Source organism: Heterocephalus glaber, unplaced genomic scaffold (genome assembly GCF_053883595.1).
Source record: "Heterocephalus glaber isolate CG9 unplaced genomic scaffold, H.glaber_assembly_v1.0 deba00001608, whole genome shotgun sequence".
Lineage (NCBI taxonomy): Eukaryota > Metazoa > Chordata > Mammalia > Rodentia > Bathyergidae > Heterocephalus > Heterocephalus glaber.
Window position 1 is genome coordinate 40,934,472 of NW_028258379.1, and position 24,053 is coordinate 40,958,524.

The 24,053-nt window shown below is 61.4% G+C and overlaps 2 protein-coding genes and 1 long non-coding RNA gene across 5 annotated transcripts; 2 read left to right on the forward strand and 1 right to left on the reverse strand.

Annotated features, from left to right (window-relative positions):
• The first annotated feature begins 2,126 nt into the window (after positions 1-2,126).
• Positions 2,127-17,585, forward strand: Adss1 (adenylosuccinate synthase 1). Of its 2 annotated transcripts, XR_015445194.1 has the most exons (14): positions 2,127-2,396; positions 6,990-7,092; positions 9,982-10,044; positions 10,357-10,407; positions 10,727-10,793; positions 11,690-11,797; positions 11,881-11,962; positions 12,064-12,190; positions 12,653-12,807; positions 13,651-13,775; positions 14,315-14,461; positions 14,864-15,507; positions 16,670-16,819; positions 17,344-17,585. XR_015445194.1 is itself a non-coding variant. In XM_004836856.4 (13 exons), the coding sequence occupies exons 1-13, from the start codon at positions 2,205-2,207 to the stop codon at positions 17,394-17,396; spliced, it is 1,374 nt and encodes a 457-aa protein (XP_004836913.1). In that variant the 5' UTR covers positions 2,127-2,204; the 3' UTR covers positions 17,397-17,585. The 2 variants fall into 2 exon arrangements, 1 of the variants encoding a protein (XP_004836913.1); XM_004836856.4 differs by lacking the exon at positions 14,315-14,461 and having other exon boundaries at positions 15,410-15,507.
• Positions 8,744-17,344, reverse strand: LOC110345606 (uncharacterized). The gene is made up of 2 exons (XR_015445195.1): positions 16,987-17,344; positions 8,744-14,931 (listed from the first exon to the last, which is right to left on the reverse strand). It is a non-coding gene; the product is annotated as an uncharacterized LOC110345606 (long non-coding RNA).
• Positions 17,586-19,282: 1,697 nt separating the features above from the next.
• Positions 19,283-23,838, forward strand: Siva1 (SIVA1 apoptosis inducing factor). Of its 2 annotated transcripts, XM_004836853.4 has the most exons (4): positions 19,283-19,453; positions 20,814-21,008; positions 21,670-21,826; positions 23,684-23,838. In XM_004836853.4, the coding sequence occupies exons 1-4, from the start codon at positions 19,336-19,338 to the stop codon at positions 23,739-23,741; spliced, it is 528 nt and encodes a 175-aa protein (XP_004836910.1). In that variant the 5' UTR covers positions 19,283-19,335; the 3' UTR covers positions 23,742-23,838. The 2 variants fall into 2 exon arrangements, with proteins under 2 accessions (XP_004836910.1, XP_004836911.1); XM_004836854.4 differs by lacking the exon at positions 20,814-21,008 and having other exon boundaries at positions 19,285-19,453.
• The last annotated feature ends 215 nt before the right edge of the window (positions 23,839-24,053 follow it).

Sequence of the window (24,053 nt, forward strand, 5' to 3'; positions counted from 1 at the left end):
GTAGGAAGCCTGCTTTCCTCCTCGGCCAAGCACGGCCCGGAGCATGGTGGGTGTGGTGCTGCTGGTGTCAAGTAAACATCATTCAGTCATTCAACAAGCATCTGCCAGGGGCCGTGGAGGTGGGGGGCACTAGAACAGGCAGGTGGAGAGTCCCAGCCACTGGGGGAAGAAGGGCAGGTGTGCACACCCACCCACCCCAGCAGTGACATTTTCAGCCCATTTATAAGGTGGCACAGCCATCGCCACGACCAGGCTTGGCTCACTGCTGTCTCTCCAGAGCCTTCCTGCCGGGCACAGTCAGCCCTGGTCATCACTGCTGCCCCGTGGACACTCCCTGGGAACCGCCACCTGCACCCTTCCTTCTTCGAGGCTTCTTCACTTAGGCTTCCAGCTCCTGAGGGCTGTAGCCCAGAGCAGGGCTTGCCCCTCACGGAGCTCCCCGTGGGTCCAGACCAAGTCCCGCCTCCACTGCGTCCTCCCCAGTGGGACCTCCCTTGTGACCAAAGCCTGAGAATTTGCATTCTGGCCCTCACATCCACCTTGCACCCCTTCCTCTGCTGTGGGTTTCTAGCAGAATGGCGGCTGTGGCTGTGTGCCGAGTTCAGGTTTAACATTAGGAACCTGCAAGATGAGTTTCCAAGGCCGAGTGTGCACCTGCCTGGCCCACCAGCCGCTCCTGCAGCCCCCAGAGCACACAGCTCTGAGCCGCACTTGCGCTGGACGCTCGACGTGGGCTGCCAGGGACCAGGCCTCCCCAGAGCCTGCCTTCCTGCTGCTCCCCGGAAGCAAGCTAAGCAGCTACACACCGAACCCTTAGGCACTGTGGGGGTGCCTGGCATCTGTGGGTATCTGGGTGTCCCACGGGGTCCTCCCAGGAGCCCACTGGTGGTCGTGCCCTGCTCCCCAGAGGGGATTTTGAACCCTCAGCCAGGTGGAGGCCACTGGTCCCAGGTCACAGCAGGAAGGCCACAGCCCATCTCCCCTGGACAGGCTGGCTGCGGGGTGGGTGATCTAATCTGGGCTGGGCCGTGTGACCGTGCCCAGCTGCTGGGCCTGTAGGAGGCTGTATTTAGAAGTGCCTGTCTCCCCACCCCAGGCCTGTGGTATTTATAGTCTTGGGCCCCTGGGACTCAGTGCCCCAGGTCGCCGTTGGCCCACACAGCCAGTCGGAGCCCCCAAGGTGGGACGGTCTAGGTGCCTCACTCCCGCCAGCCTAGGGCCCTGGGTCTCCCCAGGAAGGACAGCTGCACCCCCTTTTCCGATGTGACTTTAGACCTGGAAGTTCACGATGCTCCTCTCATCTGAACCCAGCTCCAGGACCCCTGGATGTCTCCAGCCACCATCCTGCCCCCGCCTCGCCTACGAAGCACCGCATGTCCCCCCACCCATCTCCAGGGGGTCCCACCTGTGCCAGTGTCAGTCTGGAGCCTGCTGCCCCTGGCTCAGCTGCTTCCCACCCGGCCATCTGTCACCCCCTGGTGGCACTGCGAGGGCGAGAACGTGTCCCCTTAACACAGAAGGTCTCTCCTGGGGACGCAGTCTGGCAGCTCAAGGCCCCTGACTGCTCGGCCCATAGGACAGAGGGCAGGGACAGGGAGGGGAGGAGCCTGTTCTCGGGGCTGGCCTCCTCTCCCGCCATCTTTCTCTAAACCAGTCCACTTGGGAAGGCGCGGGGGTCTGGGAGCGCACAGACCATGGCCTCTCTGGGTCCCCAGGCCCCTCGGGCTGGATCAGGAAGGGCTGGTGTCAGGCTCTTGGAAACCGGCGCTGCCATGGCCGGTGCGCATCAGGCGACCCCTCTGAGGGCCGAGGTCCCGCTCTGCCTGCACTTGGGGCTGAGGGCCGCGCACAGGCCGGCGGCTGAGCGGGGCGGGCGTCTTCGAGTTGGGGCCTCCGTGGTCCCGCTGCCGCTGGGGGCGGTGTCCGCCGGAGTGCCCCGCTGGCAGGGAGGCTCCGCGTTGGCTGGCGGGGATGTGGCGCCGTGCGTGGCCCGCCCTGCTTCCCGCAGGCCACGCCCGGTGTCCGCACGCCCCCTGCCGCCCAGTGCAGTGCTGGCAGCCCCAGGGCGGGACCTGCGCCGAGTCACGCGCGCCCCTGCCCGCCCCGCCCCGCCCCTGCCCGCCCCGCCCCGCCCCGGACGGCCCATTTAATGGCGCAGCGCGCGGGCTCGCGGGCTCCTGGGCGGCCCAGCGCGGCGGACGAAGATGTCGGGGACCCGAGCCTCCAACGACCGGCCCCCCGGCGCGGGCGGCGTCAAGCGGGGGCGGCTGCAGCAGGAGGCGGCGGCGACCGGCTCCCGCGTGACCGTGGTGCTGGGCGCGCAGTGGGGGGACGAGGGCAAAGGCAAGGTGGTGGACCTGCTGGCCACGGACGCCGACATCGTCAGCCGCTGCCAGGTGCGGGCCGGGCGCCGGGTCCCCCACCGCCCGGCGAGCCCCCCCTCCCCGGGAACCGGCGCCCCTGGGAGGTCTTCGCGGGAGCGGCTCCCTGGGGCGCTTCGCCCACGATCCGGCACACTCGAGCCACTCACACTCCCCGTCATGCTGCCCGCTCCCAGGGTAGCCCAGGGCCAGAGCTATAAATACAAGTGCTGACTTGGGGACACCCGATCCTCAGGGGTGGGCAGGGCGCGCCGTGAGAGTGACTGGGCCGCCCCGGGGTGTGGGACCCGGCTCGGGCTCGGGTAACTTGAGGCCGGGAGAACCCTCCCTCCTCCTTCTGCAGCCATGAGGGTCTGGGCAGCTTCAGGCTGGCCGCACCCGGTCAGGCTGAGTGTCTGGGGCAAGGACCTGGAGCAGAATCCAGAGGATCCCAGGCACCTGGGGAGGGAGGAGCCCAGACTTCTGGCCAGGGCGACCCAGGGTCTACTGGAGCCACGCAGGAGCCAGGCACAGCTGTGTCCCCAAGGACCTGCACAGGGCATGGGCACCTGCAGTGCTCCAGGTGCTGGGTGGACACTCTGGGCCACTGCCCTCGCCCATGGGACCCTGCCCATGCTGCCTGTGTGCTGTCAGCCCCATGCAGTGTCTGCTTTGGGTGCTCTGCTGTGTTTGGAGTCACCCCTGGGGCAGGTGCACCTGGTGGAACTCTTCCCTGGCACCGGGGCCTGGTGCTGGGCTCAGGAGTGGCTGTGGGAGCTCTGGAGGAAAGGGGTGGCCGCAGCCCGCTGCCCGAGAATACAGCCTCTGGACAGGCCTGTGGGTGGCTGTGAAAAGTGCTTCCTAGGGTGGGGCAGTCCCCCGTTCTCTGACCCCCACCCCTCAGACCTGTAGCTGGGTACACGTCCAGAATTTTGTCATTCCAGGGCGCCCCTGCCCCGCACCATCCACACAAACTGTAGGTCCATCAAGAGGACCCTGCTGACACAACCCTCACCCAGGTCGCCAGGCTAGGCCCCGTGACTCCCACCCTTTGACAGGACCTGTCACTGGGCCCACTCAGAACCCTCTCCCCCAGCCTGTCCCCTACAGAGATCAAACCCTGTCCTGGGCTGAAGGGGCCGTGGATGCCTGCTCAGCAGGAATTAACAGTGGAACCACGGGTGCCCCCCAGCCTGCTGACAAGCCCGTGAATGGGGCTCCATAGAGCTCCCTCACATCTCGGGAAACTCGAGGGGAAGCTGAGGCAGGCCCTAACTCCCTAACCACAGCCACCTGCCCAGCATGATGAGCCTGGGCTTGCACCCCTGCCTCACCTGTGGGCACCCAGCCAGCCCCGCCCCACAAGGCCATGCCACATCCCCGGTGACAGACCCCTGTTTTCTGCACATGCTCAGGGACCCAGCTTCCTGCACTTGTCTCTGTCCTGGAGTGAGGCTCCTGCCTGCTGCCGGCCTCCCAGCATCTGCCCCATCTCTGTGCACCCAGGGCCACCCTGGTATGGTTAGAGGCTGGCACTGAGGGTCCAGCCGGGGCTGCCTGTCCTTACAATGCAGGAGCATAGCCAAACGATGATGCCAGAGCCGGGTCTGATGCCAGGGCCTGACCTCACAGAGGATGCCAGGCTGAAGGAACCAGGTGGTCTGTGAAGTGGGCACAGAGCAAGGGCTCCACACCCGCCCTACTCCATGTCCTACCCATTCCTTCCTCTGAGGATGGCCAGCTGAGGGCACACTGGGCACTGGAGCCTGGTGGAGCTTTCTCTTGTCCACTATGAACTCATGTCCGTGACCACCCAGCTCCGGCCAGGGCTGAGGCCTGGCTCAGGTCACTCTCTGGGTCGACCTCAGGCTGGTGGTGGAAGCCACAGCCCCGTGGGTGGACCACAAATGTGGGCACCAGGTCCCAGGGGCTCCTGTGTCTTCTCTGGCTGATGTCCTGTGCCTTGGGGGGTCCTGTCCTATGGTTTGCAGGGTTCTAGAGCTTTCTCAAGTGCTCACCAGAGATTCCAGGCTGCTCTGGGCCCCCTGGAGTACCTGAGATGCTCCCAAAAGCAGGTCCCCTGCCACCTCTGCACCACCATGGTGCTGGCCACAGAGCATGGCCACATGGCCACACTGCCCTGTGCTTCCACAGGCAGATGAAGGCTCCATCCTCCCCAACTTTGCCCAGGGCCTCCCAGAGGGAACCTGGAAGGAGACACCGAAAGGAAGTGCGGCATCTCGTGGGGGTGCTGGGGCCTGGCCATCAGGCCCCTACCTCAGCCCCAGGAGGGTGGCTTTTGAGCCTTAAGGCCCGGGAGCACCCAGGGCACAGGAGGTGAGACCTCCCCCAAGCCGATGGAGCAGCCTGTGATGCAGTCGGCCCTGCTGCACCCAGGGTGACTTGGAGCCGGGGGAGCATGGACGTGGGCCGAGGGCTGGGGACTGGAGGGGAGCTTGGCATGGAGGGCCCACTGGGGAGGCACCTCGCAGCACTCCACCCAGGGTCTGCCCTGGGAGGAGCTTCTGGGGCCCACGCTGGGAGCACCCAGGAGGGCAGGGCAAGCCACGGGCCTCCAGGTGGGGAGCCAGGCAGAGCCATGCAGATCCAGCCCTGAGGTCAGCCTCCTTGGGGCCCAGCACCCAGGCAGAGCCACAGGAGGGCTGCCGGTGACCCCAGGGGCCCCCAGGGTGATGCCAGCAAGGGCCCAGGAAGGAGACTGCACGCTGAGACGTGGCCATCGCAGGCTGAGCACACAGGCCCTCACACTGCACGGTGGCCGGGCTGATGCCCATGTGATGAGAGCTAGCTCTGGGCACAGCGTCCTCCAGAGCCTGCTCACCCGGATGGGGGCAGAGCCTGCAGGGCTCAGGGCACCACATGGCTTCCTCTTGCCGAGCCGGGCAGGTCCGAGTGCCCCGCCCCCTCCAGTGGTCGGTGACCTCTGCAGGGCTGCTGGAAGCCCCGTGGCTAGTGCCTCCCCAAGTGCCTGTCCCTGACGCCTGGGCTCCACAGCGGGCACTGGCCCAAGGTCATGGGATGCCTGCTGGCCTGTGATGCTGTGCTGTTCCCAGGCACCCGAGTTTACCCCGACACAGGCGGTGTGCTCCTGTGTCCTCTGCCAGCTGGCCTGGTCCTGGGCACCCTCCCGGGGCGTCTGGCTTCCTGGCCCCCAGCTGCCCTGGCAGGCAGTGCTCAACCACCTCATTGTCCCTGAGGTCTGCCCACTGCACGGAGGAGGCTGTGGGCCAGGATGGTGTGTTGCCGGCTCTGCCCCAGACTCGCCTTTTCTCGGGACCTTGGTCCCTGGAGACCTCACCTCCGGTAGACACCGGTCATAGACGCAGGTGCTTCCCAAGCCAGAGGGGTTGCACATGCCAGGTGAGAGAGGAGCATGGAGGGGTCTCCCAACCTGGCTGCAGGGTCCGCTGTGGGCCTGGCCCATCCCACAGGCTGTACCCACAAACCCAAGAGAGGATGCAGCGTCTGCCAAGCCCCCAGGGAGTTCAGGGATCTCTCAGCTCCTCCTTCCTCCTCTTGCTGTGCCCCCAGCCTCCTTTGTCTCCCTGCCTCCAGGCAGCCCCCAGAACAGCTTGCCCATGTGCCCCATGAGGGGCTACACAGGTCCCCTCCACGCCCTTGCTCCCCACAGGCCCCTCAGCATCTTCATCATCCACACACAGAGCCCACCCATGCCAGGTTGGACCACAGCCACCACCGCATGGCCCAGTGCCGGCTGGGGGTGCCCTGGGAGGAGGTGCACTGCCGTGTAGTCAGCCACGTCTAGACGGGGCCCCCAGGCGGGGAGGCTGACCTGGGTGGATCTGGGAGGGTCTCACCTGGCCAGGAGGCATCACCAGCATCACAGTGTGGGTGTGCTGGAGGCTGCTGGGAGAAGCCCCAGGGAGACCTTCACCCATGCGCTTGACATCTAACGCTTCAGCATCACATCTGGGGCCGTGGTGTGGGGCGGCCTTCTAGCAGGCCCGTCTCTCCGGGCTGGAGGATGGGGAGGGGATTGGGTTCGTGGCACTCCAGCCCTCTCCTCAGTGATCGCTGCGAAAGTGGGGGCCCTCAGGGCCCCGAGCATCACCACCTCCACCCAGCTATTTCAGCAGAGGACCCAGGAGGCTTGGACTCGCCAAGCATGCGAGCCACAGGCAGCCGCATTGAGGGTCCTGCCTGGGGAGGCAGGGAGGGGTGGGGTCAGCATCAGCAGCCTGTTGGGCCCCTGTAAGGCACAGATAACAGGTGCGGCATCGGAGGTCTTGGGGCCGGGGTGAGCCTAGCAGGGGACAGGAGGAAGGAGGAGGTTGAAGATCAGTCAGCCAGCAAGTCCCTTGTGTGGTAGTGGGCCATCCTTGGAAGGGAGGCGCTGCCACCCCCAGGCCCCTTGTGTGCCTACCAGCACATGTGTGTCCCCGTGGTGGGTCCGCCTGCCTGCCTGAGGTGCAGCCCTATCCATTGCGCCCAGGGTCAGGGGTCCCGTTCCCATCTGCCCACCAGCACGCCTGTACTGCAGGGGCCTGTTGGACAGGGCCCTGTGAGCTTCCCCAGGGGCCCCTCTCTGCTTTGTCTGCTGGTGCCTAGGGAGCCTGAGGACATTGCCAGCTCAGTCTCTGTCCCCAGGGGGGCAACAATGCTGGCCACACCGTGGTGGTAGACGGCAAAGAGTATGACTTCCACCTGCTGCCCAGCGGCATCATCAACACCAAGGCCGTGTCCTTCATCGGTGAGTGTCCCCTGTTGCCACCCTAGCATTGCAGCCTGAGCCGGAAGGCCCAGAGTTGGGCTCAGGAGACCCTATATGCGGTCTGCCCACAGCCCTGGGCTTCCTGGACGTCAGGAGCTGGTGTAGGAGTCCCCCACAGCCAGCCACCAACCAGGCCAAGCAGGAACAGACAGGAGGGGGCCTTGCAGACCAGTGTGGTGCTGCCCGGGATGCCCCGGGGTCAGAGGGCACAGGAGTCTGCTGAGCTTGGACTCCTGCCTGTGCATGCACAAGTCTACCCACCGATGTGCCTTTCATGACCTCTGGTGCGTGTGCTGGGCGAGCACAGCTCCACAGTGTGGACTGGGTACGCTTGGGAGCCAGGCTGGCCTCCTACCGTGCGACTCCAGTGCCTGACAGGCTCCCCACCCCAGGGCCCAGTCCATGCTGCAGGGACCCCCTGCCCCACGGTCCCCCAGCTGCCCCAGGCTCAGTGCACATCCCCCTGTTGACCTCACTGCAGCCACCTGTGACCTTTCAGTGCCCGTGAGAAGTGAAACCACCTTGGTCCCCAGGTTCTTGTCTCCTCCCCACCTCCATCAGGGCTTCGGAGCCGTCCTGGCCTAGTTCCTAGCCTAGTTCCTAGCCCGTGTGCGTAGACCTCTGCCTGGTCCCCAGCCAGGCTTGGCTCTGTCTGGCCCATTCCTTCCAGCTCTTCCCAGACCCTAGAAATCTAGCTGACCCCAGCCCTCAGGAAGTGCAGGGGATGGGAGCAGCTTGGCTGTGCCCCAGGATGACAGCCTCTGCCTACTGTACAGAAGCAGAGGGGGCACCGGCTGAGGACTGGCCTCATCCTGCTGGGCCCTGGTCACTTCCCGGGAGGGTCATCTGCCTAGACGCTGAGGCCAAGTCAGGGCCATGGCCAGAGCCGGGCCACGGGGTCACCGGGAGCACGAGTGAGTGGACTCACAACCAGCATGGCAGGCACCCCGCAAAGCCATCAGCAGGGGGTTTTCCACGCTCACCACCTCTGCCACGAGCTTATTTCCAGATGCCGTGGCATTTAGGTGACCTTTTCCGCTCGCTGTGACTTGTACAGTCTCCAGGTCACTCCCTTCTGAACTGAGCTCCCCCTCCCCTCAGCCAAACCGTGCATGGCAGTGGGGCAAGGGGCTCCCCTGGGAGGCAGTGGGGGACTCTGCTGGGCTCCTGATGGTGAGCCAGAGGCCCCTTCAGCCAGACACACCAGCATGCTGTGTGACCTCGGGAGAGTTGCCCGCCACTCAGCCTCGTGGGACCCCTCTGTGGACCCCACCTCAGTTTATGTGGATGGAAAACGCCTCAGAGCTGGGTCGGTAGGGTCCTGGGGGACGTGGGGGCTATGCTTTTCCAAGGTTCCCCTTTCGCATAGTCACGCTGTTTTGGTAAAAAATCCTTTCAATGAGGTTGACATAGGAGTCATAAAGTCCTCTGTGGGGTTGCTGCCCTGAAGCCAACTTCAGAACTGTTTTATCACCAGAAGCTCTGTGCAGTTGCTGGTCACTGCCTTCCCTCCACCTGCACAGGCTGCTGCTGAGCTGCCCACTGTGTGTGTTTTCATACCACACTGCTGCTTTTACCTTTTTTTTTTGGTGTGGTAGCAAAATATATTCAGTGAGCTTTACCATTTAAATCAATTTCTAGTCTTTTAAAAGACTTTATGCCTTAGAGCAGTTTCAGGTTCATGGGAAAACTGGGGCGGGCACAGCACATTCCCAGCGACCCCATCCCCTGCACTTGCAGCCCCCAGTTCACACCCTGTCACCATGGAGGAGCCACACAGCCACCGCTGTCGCCCCACCCAGGGTTCGCACTGGGTCCCCTGGGGTGGTCGGGGGGTGTAGACATGTGCAGTGATGCGTGTCCACCGTTAGTGTCACACACGACAGTGTCACTGCCTTAAAATACCCCGTGTCACCTGCTCACCTTGCCCACCACTGATCACTTTACTGCCTTCATGGTTTTGTCTTTTCCAGTGTCAAAGATAAAGTTGTATCATTATAGTTTAAAGACTGAGCTGGCTCTTACCTGCCACCCCAGGATGGGCAATGCCTGGACTCCATGGAACAGGGTGGGCAGAGGCAGTGGCAGCGGCCACTGGTGGTGTCACAGTCCTACCCACACTGGTCCAAGCTGAGGGGACAACCTCATGGTGCTCGCTCAGGTAGAAAACTGTCCCGTTTCCAAGTTCAGGTTGAGGTCATGGCCCTTGGCACAGTGCCACCGTGCTGGTCTGGCCTGGTGGTGGGGCAAGGCTCACAGCCCTGCCCCCCGAACCCTGACCTGCCTGACCTTCCTGGCCACACCAGGGTCGCATGCTGCACAGCCCCTCCACTGTCAGGTGCGCCTCATTTCCTCGCTCCACACAGGGAAGGGCACCTTGGCTGCTCCCGCGGTGGGCAGGCAGGAATAAAGCTGCCTAGGCACTGTGCTCAGGCCTGGGTGTGACATCCGTTTTCAGCTGCTTTGGGTAAACGGCAAGGAAGTGATTGCTGTGCAACATCGCACTGTCCATGCGTAGAACCTGCCACCCACCCGGACGGCAGCTCTGAAACCGGAGCCCGTTAACCGCGGTCCCGCTCCTGCCTCTAAGTCTGCCACTTGGGGACCTCACACCTGGCTGATGTCACCAGGCGTCATGTGCCAGGGCTCACCCATGCTGTCGTGCGTCAGGGGTCCCTTCCTTTCCAAGGCTGGGTCAGGGTGAGTCGTGCGAGGCGACACCTGGCGCACGCATTCACCCAGAAGGACGCTGCGCTGCTCCCAGTTCCTGGCTGCTGTGACCCCGGCCGGCCAGGTGCAGGCCAGAGTAAGCGTCGGCTCCCAGGCTCTGGGCCTGGCTCAGCCTCGTGTGGCGTCGCTGTGTTGCAGGCAACGGTGTGGTCGTCCACCTGCCGGGCTTGTTTGAGGAAGCCGAGAAGAACGAGAAGAAAGGTGGGCCCAGGGGCGCGGACCGCCCTGGCCTGCAGGGTGGCTGGGGCTCCGCCAGCGTCCCGGACGAGGAGGCCTGGAAAGAGAGCTGAGCATCCTGGCTCTCGGCACTGGGCTGGGTGCTGCAGGGCGGGGCGAGGGCCCGGGAGGAGGTGGTTTGGGCAGGGCCATCATGCTGTGCACAGTGCGGGGGACCCCTGGCCTCCTGGCCCCATGCTCACCCTGGCGGGGCTGGGTGGGCTCGCCTGGCCTGGGCACAGGGCACCTGTGGACGCAGCGGGCCATGAGGCCGCCCCGTGTGCCGTGTCCCTGCAGGCCTGAAGGACTGGGAGAAGCGGCTCATCATCTCCGACCGGGCCCACCTCGGTGAGCTTTGAACCACGATCCTGCCCGGTCCCACACAGCTCCCACACCTGTTCCTCACCCTTCCCAAAGATCTGGGTCAGGAGCCACTACCCCCATTTGCAGACAGGGAAACTGAGGCCAGGGAATCACGCAGTCCCACCTGCATGGGCCCAGGGGAGCCTGAGGTTCTGGAACCCCAGCTTCTGCTCCTGCCCGGGCCCCAGGGGTCATGCCCACACCCTCACCCTTCCTGGGAGACGGCTCATCCCGCCGCCGAGTACCTGCACAGACCTCTGCCCTCTGCTTCTCTCCCGCCCCCTGACACCTGGTGGCCCGGCAGTGTTCGACTTCCACCAGGCGGTGGACGGGCTGCAGGAAGTGCAACGCCAAGCCCAGGAGGGGAAGAAGTGAGTATGGCCCGCTGCCCTTCCTGGGTCTTGGGCCACGGGCACGTCCGTCCTGGGTGCAGTGGGCGGGGACTCCACTCAAAGCCCCTGAGGACACCCCCATGACAGCCCACCTCTCAGGGCCCACACTGTCCCTGCTGGCTTCCCTGCTGTCCCTGCCCTGGCCTGCACCACCCTGGCTGCACATGAGGGCCTCCGGGAAAAGAGAAGCTGAAGCAGCCCAGCAACCCTGCCCACCCAGCCCCAGCCAGTGCCCACATCCTGCCCCTGCACGGGATGGCACTCAGCGTGCACTCAGACATCTGCTAGGACCTCTGACAACCAGAGACCGGGGGAGGCTCACGTGCAGGTCCCACTTCCAGCTGCTGTCCTCATGGGTTACACGCATGCGTGCAGACACGCCTTCACACCTACACACAAAGGCACATCTACAGTGGGCCTTGTGCTCACATGGGCACACAGCCAGGCACAGATAGCAATGGTGAGCAGCCTGCGTGCTAAGAGCAGGCCCTGGGGATGGTGGGCACAGCCAGCACTTCCGTCTGGGGGAAGCAGCAGTGGCTCAAGAGCAGCATCCTCACTGCCCAGCACGGGAGAAGCCAAGGAAGGGCAGCTTGGAGGCAGCAAGGGCACTGCTGGGGACAGGCAGAGGGCTGGGGCTCTGAATGCTGTGCCCTCACCAGCCCTGCATACGTGGAAGCCATGCACTTGAGCATGGGGGACCCCACAAAGCCCCACATTTGGTGTCCTGAGTGCAATTTCAGGGATGCTCTTGGGACGTCACCCTGCCTGACCTTCATCAGTTGGGGGACCCCAGCTCTGCAGGAGCTGGCAGGGCTGAAGCAGGCCATGGTGAGGGCCAGGGGTCCTCGCCAACACCCGGTCCTGTCTTTCAGCATCGGCACCACCAAAAAGGGAATTGGACCGACCTACTCCTCCAAGGCTGCCCGGACAGGTCTCCGCATCTGCGACCTGCTGTCGGACTTTGATGAATTTTCCACCAGGTACTGGGGTGTCTGGCAGGAGAGGAGGGGGCTGGGATCCTGCAGGGCAAAGTTCTGTGTGACAGTGTCGATCACCTGCACAGATTCAAGAACCTGGCCCACCAGCACCAATCCATGTTCTCCAGCCTGGAGATAGATGTCGAAGGCCAGCTCAAGAGTCTCAAGGTAAGTGGGGCACCCCAGGGTTGGCGAGTCACTCCTCCCTTGCTATGACTGCTGGACTCCTCGGAGCAGCCTATCAGCACCGCCTGGCGTGGTCCCTGCAGGGCTTTGCCGAACGGATCAGACCCATGGTCCGAGATGGGGTCTACTTCATGTACGAGGCGCTCCACGGCCCCCCCAAGAAGGTCCTGGTGGAAGGCGCCAACGCTGCCCTCCTCGACATCGACTTCGGTACGCTCTCCGCCCCTGTCCCCACCCCCGCTCTGTCCTGGGTTCCGGATCCCGATGGCCTTTTGTGTACGCTGGGGACTGGCTGCCTGTGGAGCGCCGTGGGGTGAGCAGAGCCTCTGTCACAGCCATGGTGCCACCCACGCCCACAGAAGTGATGCTGCTGTCCCAGCTTTCCTAATGGCAGCAGGTCAGGGAGAAGAGAAGGGCTGAGCTGCAGATGGACACTTCGGGCTATCCCTAAGCCCACAGGCACAGCAGTGGACACCAGGGGGACCAGGCCACCTTGGTCCACACTGGGAACAGCCTGTTTCTGCCCTCACCCCACACTCCTATGTAAGCTGCATGGCCCTGTATACAGCATGGCACGCAGGGGTAGACCCGGCCCCTGCCCTTTGCTGAGAGGCACCTGGGCCCAGGGCAACCAGGGGGGAACGAGACTCCAGCCTGTGGCTTGTCTTGCAGGGACCTACCCTTTTGTGACGTCGTCCAACTGCACAGTGGGTGGCGTGTGCACAGGGCTGGGCATCCCGCCCCAGAACATAGGCGATGTGTACGGCGTGGTGAAGGCCTACACCACCCGTGTGGGCATTGGAGCCTTCCCCACGGAGCAGATCAATGTGAGTGCCCAGCCTCAGGCCGCAGGGTGGGGCTTTGGGGGCCCTGCTCAGCCTCACCGCCCCCCCACACACACACACAGGCAGGCAGGTAGCGAATGGGCTGAAGGTCAGCTTGCTCCTGTGGCGGGGTGCATGTGCGGGTGTGCATCCTGCACTCTGCTCACCCCCGCAGGGTAGGGACCTCAGACACAGCATGCCCGGAAGCCCCAGACACCTTCACTGCAGTAGCTAGCTCCTCTAGAGAGGACACTGGATGCTTTCCTTGGCCTGTTCCTGGGGCTGGGCTGGCTGGGTCCTGTTCGGGGCTTCTTTTTCCGGCTCAGGCCAAGCTAGGACAGGGCTGAAAGCACAGCCCCACCCTCAGACTGTGATGGGTAGGAGGGGCCGTCCAGAGAGCCTCGGGGCTTTCACCGAGCAGCACAGACACAGGTGGATGAGATTAAAAGGTCTGCTGTCCCCAAGCTGAGCTGCAGGCCCAGGCTCCTCCCTGCCGGCTCAGTCCCTGTTGGGCCCAGACTTAACCAGAGCACTGCTGCTGGGTTCTGAGCCCCTTTTCCACGAGAAGCTCAGGAACCACATGGCTGGGACTTGATGTCTGAGGTCCCTGACCTCAGTTTCCCTGGTGCAGCCTGGGGCTCCTGGGAGGCACGGCTGGGTGCCATGCACCTCAGCTGGGGACATGGCTGCTAGGGACACAAGGGCGGGGGACATGGGGGTGACCCTGTGCAGAGTGCACCTTCAGGGATCCCCAGGTCAAGAAAGGGGCAGCAGTGGGAGGAGAAGGCACAGAGACCACAGGCACGAGGGCCACTGAGCCATGTGGATGCCCCCTTGCCTGCGCAGGAAATCGGAGATCTGCTGCAGAACCGTGGCCACGAGTGGGGGGTGACCACAGGCAGGAAGAGGCGCTGCGGCTGGCTGGACCTGATGATCCTGAGATACGCGCACATGGTCAACGGCTTCACGGCGTAAGCAGTCCCTATGCAGGGTTCTTCCATCTCCCCTTCAAGGCATGACAGGTGGGCCTGGTGTATAGTGGTGGCATCCTGGCCTTGTGAGAACTCACAGCAGGTCCTGTGCACATGTGAAACAAATCCAGGTCACAGGGCCATGCTTCCTCCCCAGTGAGGCAGAATCCCTGCTCAGGTTGTTGGGAGCAGTGATGCCCATCTGGGACCACTTGCCAGGCCAACACTCACCGAGTCTGTCTTTCAGGCCCTTCCCAGTGGCCCTGAGTGTGGCTGCTGGACTCATCTTCAGGGGCCAGGGGACAGGCTGCAGAGGGACAGCAGGGCTGGGGCAGCCCAGCAGCAGGTGCCCATTCCCCCTCATGCCCAGAGTCACGCTCAAGTGGTCTCTGAGCTGAGGGGCCTGGCATCTGAAGGACCATCTTACAGGTGGGCTCAGAGAAGGAGCAGGGAAGAGACCAGACCCAGTGGGGGTGGCGCAGTGACACAGCCCTCAGCCCTCAGCTCCCCAGACCACCACGAGTGTCTTGGGCTCCTAGGAAGGACGCAAAGCCCCAACAAGAAAGGCCACCTGTGACTCACCAGAGACCTGACACCTGCCCTTCGAGGAGAGCCACAGGGGGCCACAGAGGCATCAGCTTGAGTTAAGACCCAGAGTATAGAGGTGCTCCTGTGGTGCTGCCCAGGTTAGCAGCCCTTGGGAAGGGCCTCACGGTCCCCCACCTCTGTGAGCCCCAGGAGAGAGCGCCCGAGGATGCTGGGAAGGGGGCTGCTTTGCTGTCAGGTGGAATTTCTGGATTTTCCTGTGAGGGTGTGGCGGGGAGAGGCATGGTGGGCCCCCAGGGTTCCCCAAGAGGACCTGGAGGTCCAGCTGCTTGGGACCCTCTCTGGGGCAGCAAGGCTTTGCTGCTTCCTCTCCAGCTTAGTGAGACAGCCAAGGCTGTGAGTTGCATGTTTTCCACCAGGTGGCAAAGTCCTCATTGGGTCCAGACTTAAACAGAGCACTGCCTGGTGGGTTCCAAGCCCATCTTCCCAGGGGAACCACATGGCTGGGGACCTGATGTCACTGACCTGTTTCCCTGGTGCAGCTGGGGTTCACGGCACCAGACTGAGAAGCACAGGGTCCAGGATCCATGAGGGCCACCGCACCTGGGGTCTCCTCGGAGGGAGGGAAGACAGAAAAAAGGAGAGAAAAACCTGGACGCTCTAGCCTCAGGCTGGCACAGAGGAAAGTCGTGGAGAGCCAGCTGCCATCATGACACCAGCTGCTCCAGAAGCAGGGATGGGGGCATGGGAGGGCAAAGGGGACACAGTGCAGTGTTCGTGGCACTGAGACCCCACATGAGGCCATGCTTTGGGCAGATGTGGCTAAGCCTCAGGCAGAAGGGGCTCCGACTGTCAAGGAGGAAGCTGCAGTCACAGGAAAGAGTCTGGGCCAGGGCATTTGGGGCGGGAAAGCTGGACAGCCAAGATGGCACAGGCCTGAGTGGGTACCTCCCCTGTACCCTGGAGCAGATCAGTCTTCTGGGATCACCCAAACTTCAGGGTTAATATGAGGGAAAAGGAGAGGGTAAGAACAAAACCAAGGCAGTGAGGGCTGTTTCTGCATCTCTCACTCCTTGCTTTCTGGGCAGGCTGGCCTTGACCAAGCTGGACATCCTGGACATCCTGAGTGAGATTAAAGTTGGCATCTCATACAAGCTCAACGGGAAGAGGATTCCCTACTTCCCAGGTGCGCGACATGAGCCAGCATTTGCCTGCCCTTTGGGCATCAGAGAAGGGGACCGGGGCGGGGGGGTGGCATTGCCAGCAGGTGGAGCACCACTGCTTTGCCCCAAGGACCTGCCCCCACCTGGCTTTGGCCTCTCACGGGTTCCTGGGGAGGACTGGCCAGTCTCAGGGACACTTGGTGAGGACCCTGAGGACCCTCACCCACATCGGCATGAAAGTCTCACCTCCTGAGATGGGATTCTGAGTTAGTGGACATGGATGGCTCTGGAAAACCTAAAAGCCTCTGCATATGGAAAGATGACTATTTCATCTAGGAAAATATGCTTCACAATTAGATTTATTTCCTTTACTTTTTGGAGCAGGGATGGGACCCAGAGTGTCACTCATGCTAAACACTCATCTACCACTGACCGCCATCCCTAGCCCCAGGTAGACATTAAGATCTAACTGAGCTTCTGGCCCTATTCGTCCTTTCTTTTCAAAAGCATATGATGTTCTTTGCCTGGGTTTCCTCTTATGCATTTGGAACATCCCTTTTGATGTCACACCATGGGTGCAACTGACCTGCTCCCCTGACAGCTACTTCTCCAGCAGCTGTGGACATCATTTCCCTTGCTTAGCACCTGCATGGAGATCTGGGTAGACCCAGAGGTGCCCCTTTGGTGTGAGAGCCATGTGAACCCTCGGGGGTCCCTACTGACCCTGGTCTTGGAGAGGATACACCATGGAGACCTGGTCTCCTCCTGGTGGTCCCCATGGCTTTGCACATGGGGCATGCCCGAGGCAGACCCTTCATGGGGGGCTGCTTGTTCCGGGACTTCCCACCAGCAGGGGTGGTCAGCATGGCACAGGGGTCCTTGCCCAGGAGGCATGTCCTCAAGGGTGCCTGTACCTTAATGCTGTAGGACTCTAGAATCTCCTAGGGTTGGTTCCCAAGCAGAGCCTGACGTCGCCAAGAACACTTGGAGAACACGTGTGTGGGTCTGTGTGCCCCGGGTCTGGAAGCTCAGACCCTGAGCACTCCTGATTCACTGGCAAACACCAAGAAAACCCAGGATGTCCCTCGCCTTTGCTGGCTTCCAGTCTGCCAAGTGTTGTGTCAGGAACACTTCCCTGTGGTGGACGGTCTGTGGGATTCTGCTCACTCCTGTGTGACCCCCCAGCTAACCAGGAGATACTCCAGAAGGTCGAGGTAGAGTACGAGACACTACCTGGCTGGAAAGCGGACACCACAGGTGCCAGGAAGTGGGAAGACCTACCCCCACAGGCCCAGAACTACGTGCGGTTTGTGGAGAACCATGTGGGTGTGGCAGGTGGGTGCTAGTCCCCCTTCCCCACAGTCCTCCCTGCACCCTGGACACCACCTGGGCCCAGGTTCCGGTGCAGGGCATAGAGAGCAGTGAGAACCCGCAGGTGTGCTGAACACCTGAAGGCATCAGGCAGTGAGGGGCAAGGGGACTGGAGCTGGGACAGTGGGTACCTTCCAGGGACTGTCAGGTCAGCAGCTCCAGCCAGACGGGGTTGCTCTTCCCTTGGCAGGAGCAGTAACTGCCCAGAAGGTGAAAAGGTGGGTGGCAGGCACCCTGTCCCTGTGCAACTGGCCCACAGACTGGACTGTGCAGGCAGTGGCTCATCCAAGGGGCGGGACCAGGGGCTGCTTGCAGCTTCGTTCCAACAACTCTCCTTGGGCACTGCCTTTGTCATTTAAACTTTATAGCTCTTTCCATTTGGAGAATAACAGTCCTTTTTGCCAGGTGAATCGTACTACACAAAACTCCATTTGTTTACGGACTCTGTGCTCTGGGTACACCTTGACCACTCTCTGTTGCCCTTTCAGTCAAATGGGTCGGTGTTGGCAAGTCCAGAGAGTCAATGATCCAGCTGTTCTAGACCCAACAGATGCCCCGGGCCACAGATGCACCCCATCCCTGCAGGAGCAGCTGCAGCCATGTTCCTCGGCATCACAAGCAACACTGGAAACAAAACATTTGAAAATTATTTTCTGTACTTCTGTTTTTCTGTTGACGCTTTCAGCTTGACCCATTGAATTCTACAATGATTTTAAACATCTGAAAGCCAGCTCTGTGTACAGTTTTTAAAATTCTGCCATTTAAAATGAGCCCCAGTGCTCAAAACAGAGGCCTTGTGTGACACACTGATTGTCACACAGTGTGTCCATTTGAAGCCATGCTGTAATAATGTCCAGGAGCCGCTGCGTGCTTGCCTCAACTCTGTCCTGCTGCTTTCCAGCCCTAAGAGATGACCATGCTTCATGACCAGAGTGTGCCTGGTGCAGCTTCCTAAGAGGAAATCCTGTCCTGCACATGAGCTGGCTGCCACTGGTAAAGTACCTCGAGGCCAAAGAAAGGGGCAGGCAGGCCCAGGACTGCATGAAATGCAGTGTGTTGGAAACTTGGGCATGTCGTGGTGGCAGCAAAACAGGAAGGGCTTGGTGTCCAGTGTATGGCACAGGGCTTGGGGTGGGACAGAACAGCAGGATCAGTTCTTTGGGTTTTCTGGGAATCCTTCCATAATATGTCAAGGAAGGGAAGAAGAGAGAGCTTCCAAAGAGGCAGATGCCAGCCCAATGCCCAGCTTAGAACTCCCATGGACACCTGCATGGGTAACCCCTAGGACCCCAATAAAGGCCCTCAGGTCTCTGCCCCTACCAGCTGGTGTGTCATGGAGAGCTGGCCTGCTGGTCTTGTCACCTGGATCTGTAACAAACCACTTTGGAGGCAGGTGTAGTGACACATGCCTGTAATCCCAGCACTCCGGGAGGCTGAGGCAGGAGCATCACAAGCACCAGTTCCACCTGGGCAATTTAGTGACTTGGTGAGACCGCGTCTCAAAAAAAACGTTTTTTAAAGAATTTACAAAAGGGCTGAGGATGGAGCTCAATGGTAGAGTGCCCTGGGCAAATAAACAAAAGCACTCCAGTTTCGTGTGCTGTGTGAGCTTCGGCCTGTCACCTGACCCACACATCCACACGGGCCCAGCGCCAAGGCTCCCGGGGGTGGCTGCCTTGGCAGGGTTATCTAGACACAGGTCGGACGAGAGCCACCCGGCTCCTGCCAGTGTGAACAGCTTTCTGTGCGAGGGACACGGGCCCTGGGTCGCCAGGATAAGGAAGGAACGGGAAAGGCTCACGGTAAACATCCAGGAGCAAACCTGGCGCCCCGCAAGACGGGGCTGGAGATGACAGCGGCTCTGCAGCGACTTCCGGCCAAGTGCGAGGAAAGCCCGACAATGACGCCCTTGATCACCCTCAATAAAATGTCATTTCTCCCGACCGCATTAAACACGGACGCCCGGGGAAGGCAGTGTCTGGGGGGGGCGGACGAGGAGACGTGGGCAACGCCGAGGACCAGCGGAAGCGGCCCGGGTCTGTCGCGGCTGAGGGCAGGACCGCGTGTGAAGCCCTGACACTCCGGGCTCGTGAACCAGATCTGCCTCACGGGGGCGGCCGGACCCAAAAGCCCATACACTCCTCCGCCCCGCCCCGCCCCAGCCTCGGCCTATTCCGCTCGGGGCCGCGCCGCAACGCCCACAAGTCCCGCCTAGATCTAACCTCCAACCTATTCTGAGCAGCGCGGAAGGCTTGTCTCTTTCCTGCCACTCCTTTCCGACCTTCGGCCTCTCTCTTGGCTTTTCCCGGGCGCCGAGTCCCACCTCCAATCTTCGCCTCGACCAATCCTGCGCCGCAGCTCGCACGAGCCCCGCCTCCGAAGTCTTCTCAGCCTATCCCGCGCCCGACAGTTGGCGCGCTGCTGTGACGTTCGCATACGCGCGCGGCGTGTGGCGCTCTGCGTCCTTCGGCCCCGCGGCCATGCCCAAGCGGGGCTGCCCCTTTGCGGATGCTTCCCCGCTGCAGCTCAAAGTCCGCGTGGGCCTGAAGGAGCTCAGCCATGGTGTGTGTGGCGAGCGGTACTCGCGAGAGATCTTTGGTGAGTGCGGGCGCCTCGGGCCCTCCCGCCGGGGGCAGCTCCAGGCTTACCCAGCGGGCGCTAGTGTCCTGGAGCCGCCTCCTCTGTCCCCACCCCGCCCCTGCCGGTCCTGCGCTGTGGAGCACTTGCGGCCGGAGGGGTGAGGTCAGGGGAAGCGGGGGAGCCTTTCGCACGCATAGTCCAGACGGATTGGTGTCACTGAGCCTCCTTTCATGGTGACCTGCCCGGGCAGATGCACAGTAGAGCTTCCTTTATCTAGCGGTTTATGCACGATGACCCGGGGTGCTTGTGAATGGTGCTGTTGTGCCTTTGGGACGTGGGAGAGCCCAGCTGTCAGAGACAGGCACCTCCAGGCCCTCTTCGCCCCTTCCCCGGCTGTGCCGCTGCTGTGCCCTCTCTCCCCGGGCGCCCGTGTTCCAAACTCAGATCTGCTCCCAGGCCATGCAGGTGATCAAGTGAGGGCAGCCCTGGGGACTGGCTGACCTGCAAGACTGTGCCTTCAGAGACATAAGCACTGTAGGCAGAAAGAATAAAGTCGAGTTGGGAAGGTGTCTGTCTCTGTCTTGCCCTCGTCTTGGCGCTTTGCAGGGGCGTGTCCCTCACAGCACCGGCTTGCGGCCTGGGGAGGTAGGGACAGGAAGGCTGGTGGAGCGGGCAGGCCTCAGCCAGTCTGTTTCCACCGCTGTTGCTGCTGCTGAGTTCGCACAGAGCCCCAGCATCTTGCATCTCGGTCTTGGCCGGGTTGAATATGGCTGGGGCTAGCACCTGGCATTTGCTTTTGTGAGGGCACGTAGGTGCCTCATGAAGCCTGATGGAAAGCACTGCTTCCAGCAGCTGCTTTAGCTCCCAGGCACGGGTTTGTGTCAGGGGCCAGAGGGCCTGGAAGACTCTGGAATTCCTTGGTCAGGAGCTGTTGTGGCTGGCAGGTCCCTCCGGTGGGTAGAAGGAGGGCACACTGGCCTAGGGTTCTAAGCACAGTTCTGAGCCTCTGGCTGCTTTTGATAATGAATGCTCCTAGTGCTTCAGGGTACAGGGCTTCCTCTACATGATTCTCCCACTTGCAGGAGGGAGAATACAGGGGAGGGAAGGGGTGCAAGTCCAGGGAATTGAGGCCAGTGAGCGGACCAGTAGAGACAGCCCCTGGATGGCGCACAGGCAGGGTTGCAGGATCCAGAACCTACCTGGGCCAGATGGCAGCTAAGCCAAGTGAACCTGGGAGGGAAGAGCGTTTTCAGCATGGAGAGGCAGAGTGGGCCGGGGTGACAGGCACATGTTGTGCCACCTCATGGGTCGGGCAATGGCTGTGTGAGGCCTTCATGGCTGCACAGTGTAAACTTAATGAATGGTGTGTGTTCCCCAGAGAAGACCAAGCAGCTGCTTTTCCATGGAGCCCAGGCCTGCAGAGACCATGTGTGGGGTGAGGGCTATGCCATTGTCCATCTACCAGAGTCCCCAAAGCCAGGTCCCACAGAGACCCCTCGATCTGCAAGGGGCCAGATGCTGATTGGACCCAATGGGCGACTGATCAGGAGTTGTGCCCAGGCCTCCAAAGCTGGTAAGTGGCCACCAACCACATTTGTGGCCATGGCACTGAGGGCGATGGTGGAAAGATGGTCTGCCTGCTTGGGACTTTTTCCTACCAGGGCAAGCAGGAATCCCACCCAGAATCTGACACTGAGCAAATGGCAGGAAGTTGAGAAGCCTCCAGTTGTCTGGAGGTTATTAAATAGCTTTTAACTCTCGAGTTAGAAAAGAATCAAGGCTCTTTTGTAGGCCTCTGAGGCAGTGTCCCACCTGCTGTTCCCAGGCCTTGTAGGTGGGAGCACATTGGCCGGGTGGCTCTGTGGCCCTGGGGCAGGTTAAAAATAGTTGCCAGCTTCATTCCTGGGTCTGGTCAATGGTCCTGGGAGGGTCTAGGAACTTTTGGTTAAGCAGTGACGCAGTGGGGCATACTTTGAGACACAGAGAGGGACAGAGATGTTCCAAAGCAGTAGCAAGAGCTGGGTAGTGATCACAGTGCTGACCTGGAGTCTCACTGTGTATTTCTAGTTGAACAGGGTCAGGTGCTGTACTTGGCCGCAGGTCGTCTAAAAGACTCAGTGGTAGATGGATTGGGGCCCTGTGCTGTCACTTTTGGAAAGAGACAGGTGGTCCCGCAGCCCCATGTCCTTCCAGCCTCCTTCCAGGGCTGACAGCCTGATGTTTCTTCCTCACAGACCTCTCCGGAGCAGTGTCCCGTGCCTGCTCATCGTGCGTGCGAGCTGTGGATGGGAAGGTGGTCTGTGGCCAGTGTGAGCGGGCCGTGTGCGGCCAGTGTGTGCGCACCTGCTGGAGCTGCGGTGCCGTGGCTTGTGCCCTGTGTGGCCTTGTGGAGTAAGTGCCTTGGTCTGTGGAGCTTCTGAAGTCGTGGGCCATCCCTCCTGTCCCTCCCCACAGCGTGCTCCAGGAGCCCTAGGATGCCCTGCAGGGGACAAGTGCGTGCTCTCTTGGCACTGTTGCTTAATGGGATGGGACACAGTGGTTAAAGATGCTTTGCCCACCTTTATTTTCTGAAGATTTATGATCTTTTCTAAAGGAGATCCAAATTTCATAAGCCAGCTACTCTCTCTGGGGCCTCCTGTCTTAAAACACCTCTTTGTTCTTCTTGCCTTCACATTTAGGACTTCCTCATGGACCCGCTTTCCCTGTACTGTGCTTGTTGCCTGAGGAATGGCTGACACAGGTCAGCAAGTGTGCACTCAGTTAGGCCACGTGCGGCCTTGTTTATAGGGTTATCAGTTGTTTCTTTTTTTTTTTGGTACTGGGGATCGAACTCGGGTCCTTCCCCTTGTGCAACAGGCGGTGAAACCACTGAGCTAAATCCCTGGCCCCTATCAGTCGTTTCTTAATCGGGGAGTGGGCCATTTGCTTAGTCAAGTCAGTTTGTGTTTGCGCGTGTGTCTCCTGCAGCTGGCTGAACCTGGCACTTGTGCTTGCCAGGAGACTGCTCCCTCCAGGCCCCTGTAGCTGGGTTCGGGGTTTTCCGCCCTCCCTGATGCTGGTTTCCATGTGCCTCTGCTTTCTGCTGCTCCTTCCCCAGACAAACTCTGGTGTCCAGGGGACCCTGACGTCCCTTGTGACATGCTCTTCTCATGGCCACAGCCCAGGAGGTTGGCTCTCTGCCCTGCTTTACAAATAAGTGGCTTGCCCAGGTCGCTGGCCAGAAGTGGTGTCCCAGGCTTGGGAGCTAGGCCTGCCCACCAGACACACCCTGGCTTCCTGGGTTAGGACCCAGAGCCCTGTGAGTGTCAGGAAATGAGGTTTTTTCAGCGTGGCTGTGATTACCTGAAACACGGCCCAGCTGCCGCCACCATCCCAACCTGGTGGCCCTGTACCCTGCTCCTGCTGTCCCCCAGCTCACAGGCCGGCTGCCAGGGCATTTTGTTGGCTCCTGTGCAGGGCTGTAGCCAGCAGCTCTGACTCTGCTCATCTCAGCCTGCGTGTCCCTGCTGTGGTTGGGCAGTGTGTTGCCAGCATGTGTCCTTCCCTGGAAGTGGTGGGCTCCCTTTGGAGTCTTTTTTTTTTTTTTTTTGGTACCAGGGATTGAACTTGGGTCCTTGTGCTTGTGCAGCAGCCAGCGGAACCGCTGAGCTACATCCCTGGCCCCTCTGTGGAGCCTTGATCCCTGTGCCCCCGTGTAGCCCTGTGGATTCTAGGAGATCCCTGGGCGTTCCCTGGGGGCACTGTCTCTGAGATCCCGGTCAGGCCAGCTGGATGGCGTAGACAGCAGAAAGTCACTGTCACACTTGCAGAGGCTGGACATCTAGGGCAGGTGCCGGCAGTGTGGTAGCCTCCAGAGGCTGAGGAGAGTGTGGTCCCGGCCCTCCTGCCGTACGCTGGCTGCCAGGAGCCCTTGGCGTCCTGTCCACGGGCTTGTTCTCCCTTTGTCCTCGTGTTCTCCTCCCCGAGTGGCAGTCTCTTTAGGACAGACGCTGCTGTTTTCGGGTGACGTCATGTCTGATCACACTTGCTCACCCAGGGAGAGGAGGAAAGGCCCAGACTTCTGAGCCACAGGGCATCTTTGAGCTGCCCCCAGCAAGCCAGTGTTGGAAAACAGCCCTGAGCCACCCTTGTCACAAGAGCCCGTCTATAAACGAGGGCGTGTCCGGAGGTGTCCTGGATTTGGACAGCAGTGGCCCCTAGGGGACAGCCAGCCCTAACACGTTTCTTCCCTCTCCCCTGCACGTGCAGCTGCAGTGATGTGTGGGAGAAGGCGCTATGCAACAGCTGTGCCATGTTTGAAGCCTGAGGCCGCCGCGTCCACCAGGAGGAAGGAGGGCGTGGCTCGTGTGTGTGTGTGTTTCATACTTCGATGACAGAAGTGAATAAAGCCTTTTATATTTGCACACACAGCCTCCTGTCTGTCACCAGTGTAGGTGTGGAACCCGTCACAGGCAGAGGGTGTCATCTGGGGGGGGGGGTGGTGACAGAGCGGCAGGGCTGGCCTGCCACCCCCGGGAAGGACGCGGCCTGCTTGCTGGCCCACCCTTCCTCCTGGTGCCGCCCAGCAAGAGTGAGCCCTGCTCAGGGCCAGCACCTGGCTCCCGAGGGCATCAGCAGC

Excerpts from the sequence above, each read along its gene's own strand:
- Adss1 (XM_004836856.4), top strand. The coding sequence starts at position 2,205 with ATGTCGGGGACCCGAGCCTCCAACGACCGGCCCCCCGGCGCGGGCGGC. Across the intron at positions 10,408-10,726 it reads CTCCGACCGGGCCCACCTCG|TGTTCGACTTCCACCAGGCG; the intron begins GTGAGCTTTGAA and ends GTGGCCCGGCAG. Across the intron at positions 13,776-15,409 it reads ATGGTCAACGGCTTCACGGC|GCTGGCCTTGACCAAGCTGG; the intron begins GTAAGCAGTCCC and ends CTTTCTGGGCAG.
- Siva1 (XM_004836853.4), top strand. The coding sequence starts at position 19,336 with ATGCCCAAGCGGGGCTGCCCCTTTGCGGATGCTTCCCCGCTGCAGCTC. Across the intron at positions 21,009-21,669 it reads TGCCCAGGCCTCCAAAGCTG|ACCTCTCCGGAGCAGTGTCC; the intron begins GTAAGTGGCCAC and ends TCTTCCTCACAG. Across the intron at positions 21,827-23,683 it reads GCCCTGTGTGGCCTTGTGGA|CTGCAGTGATGTGTGGGAGA; the intron begins GTAAGTGCCTTG and ends CTGCACGTGCAG.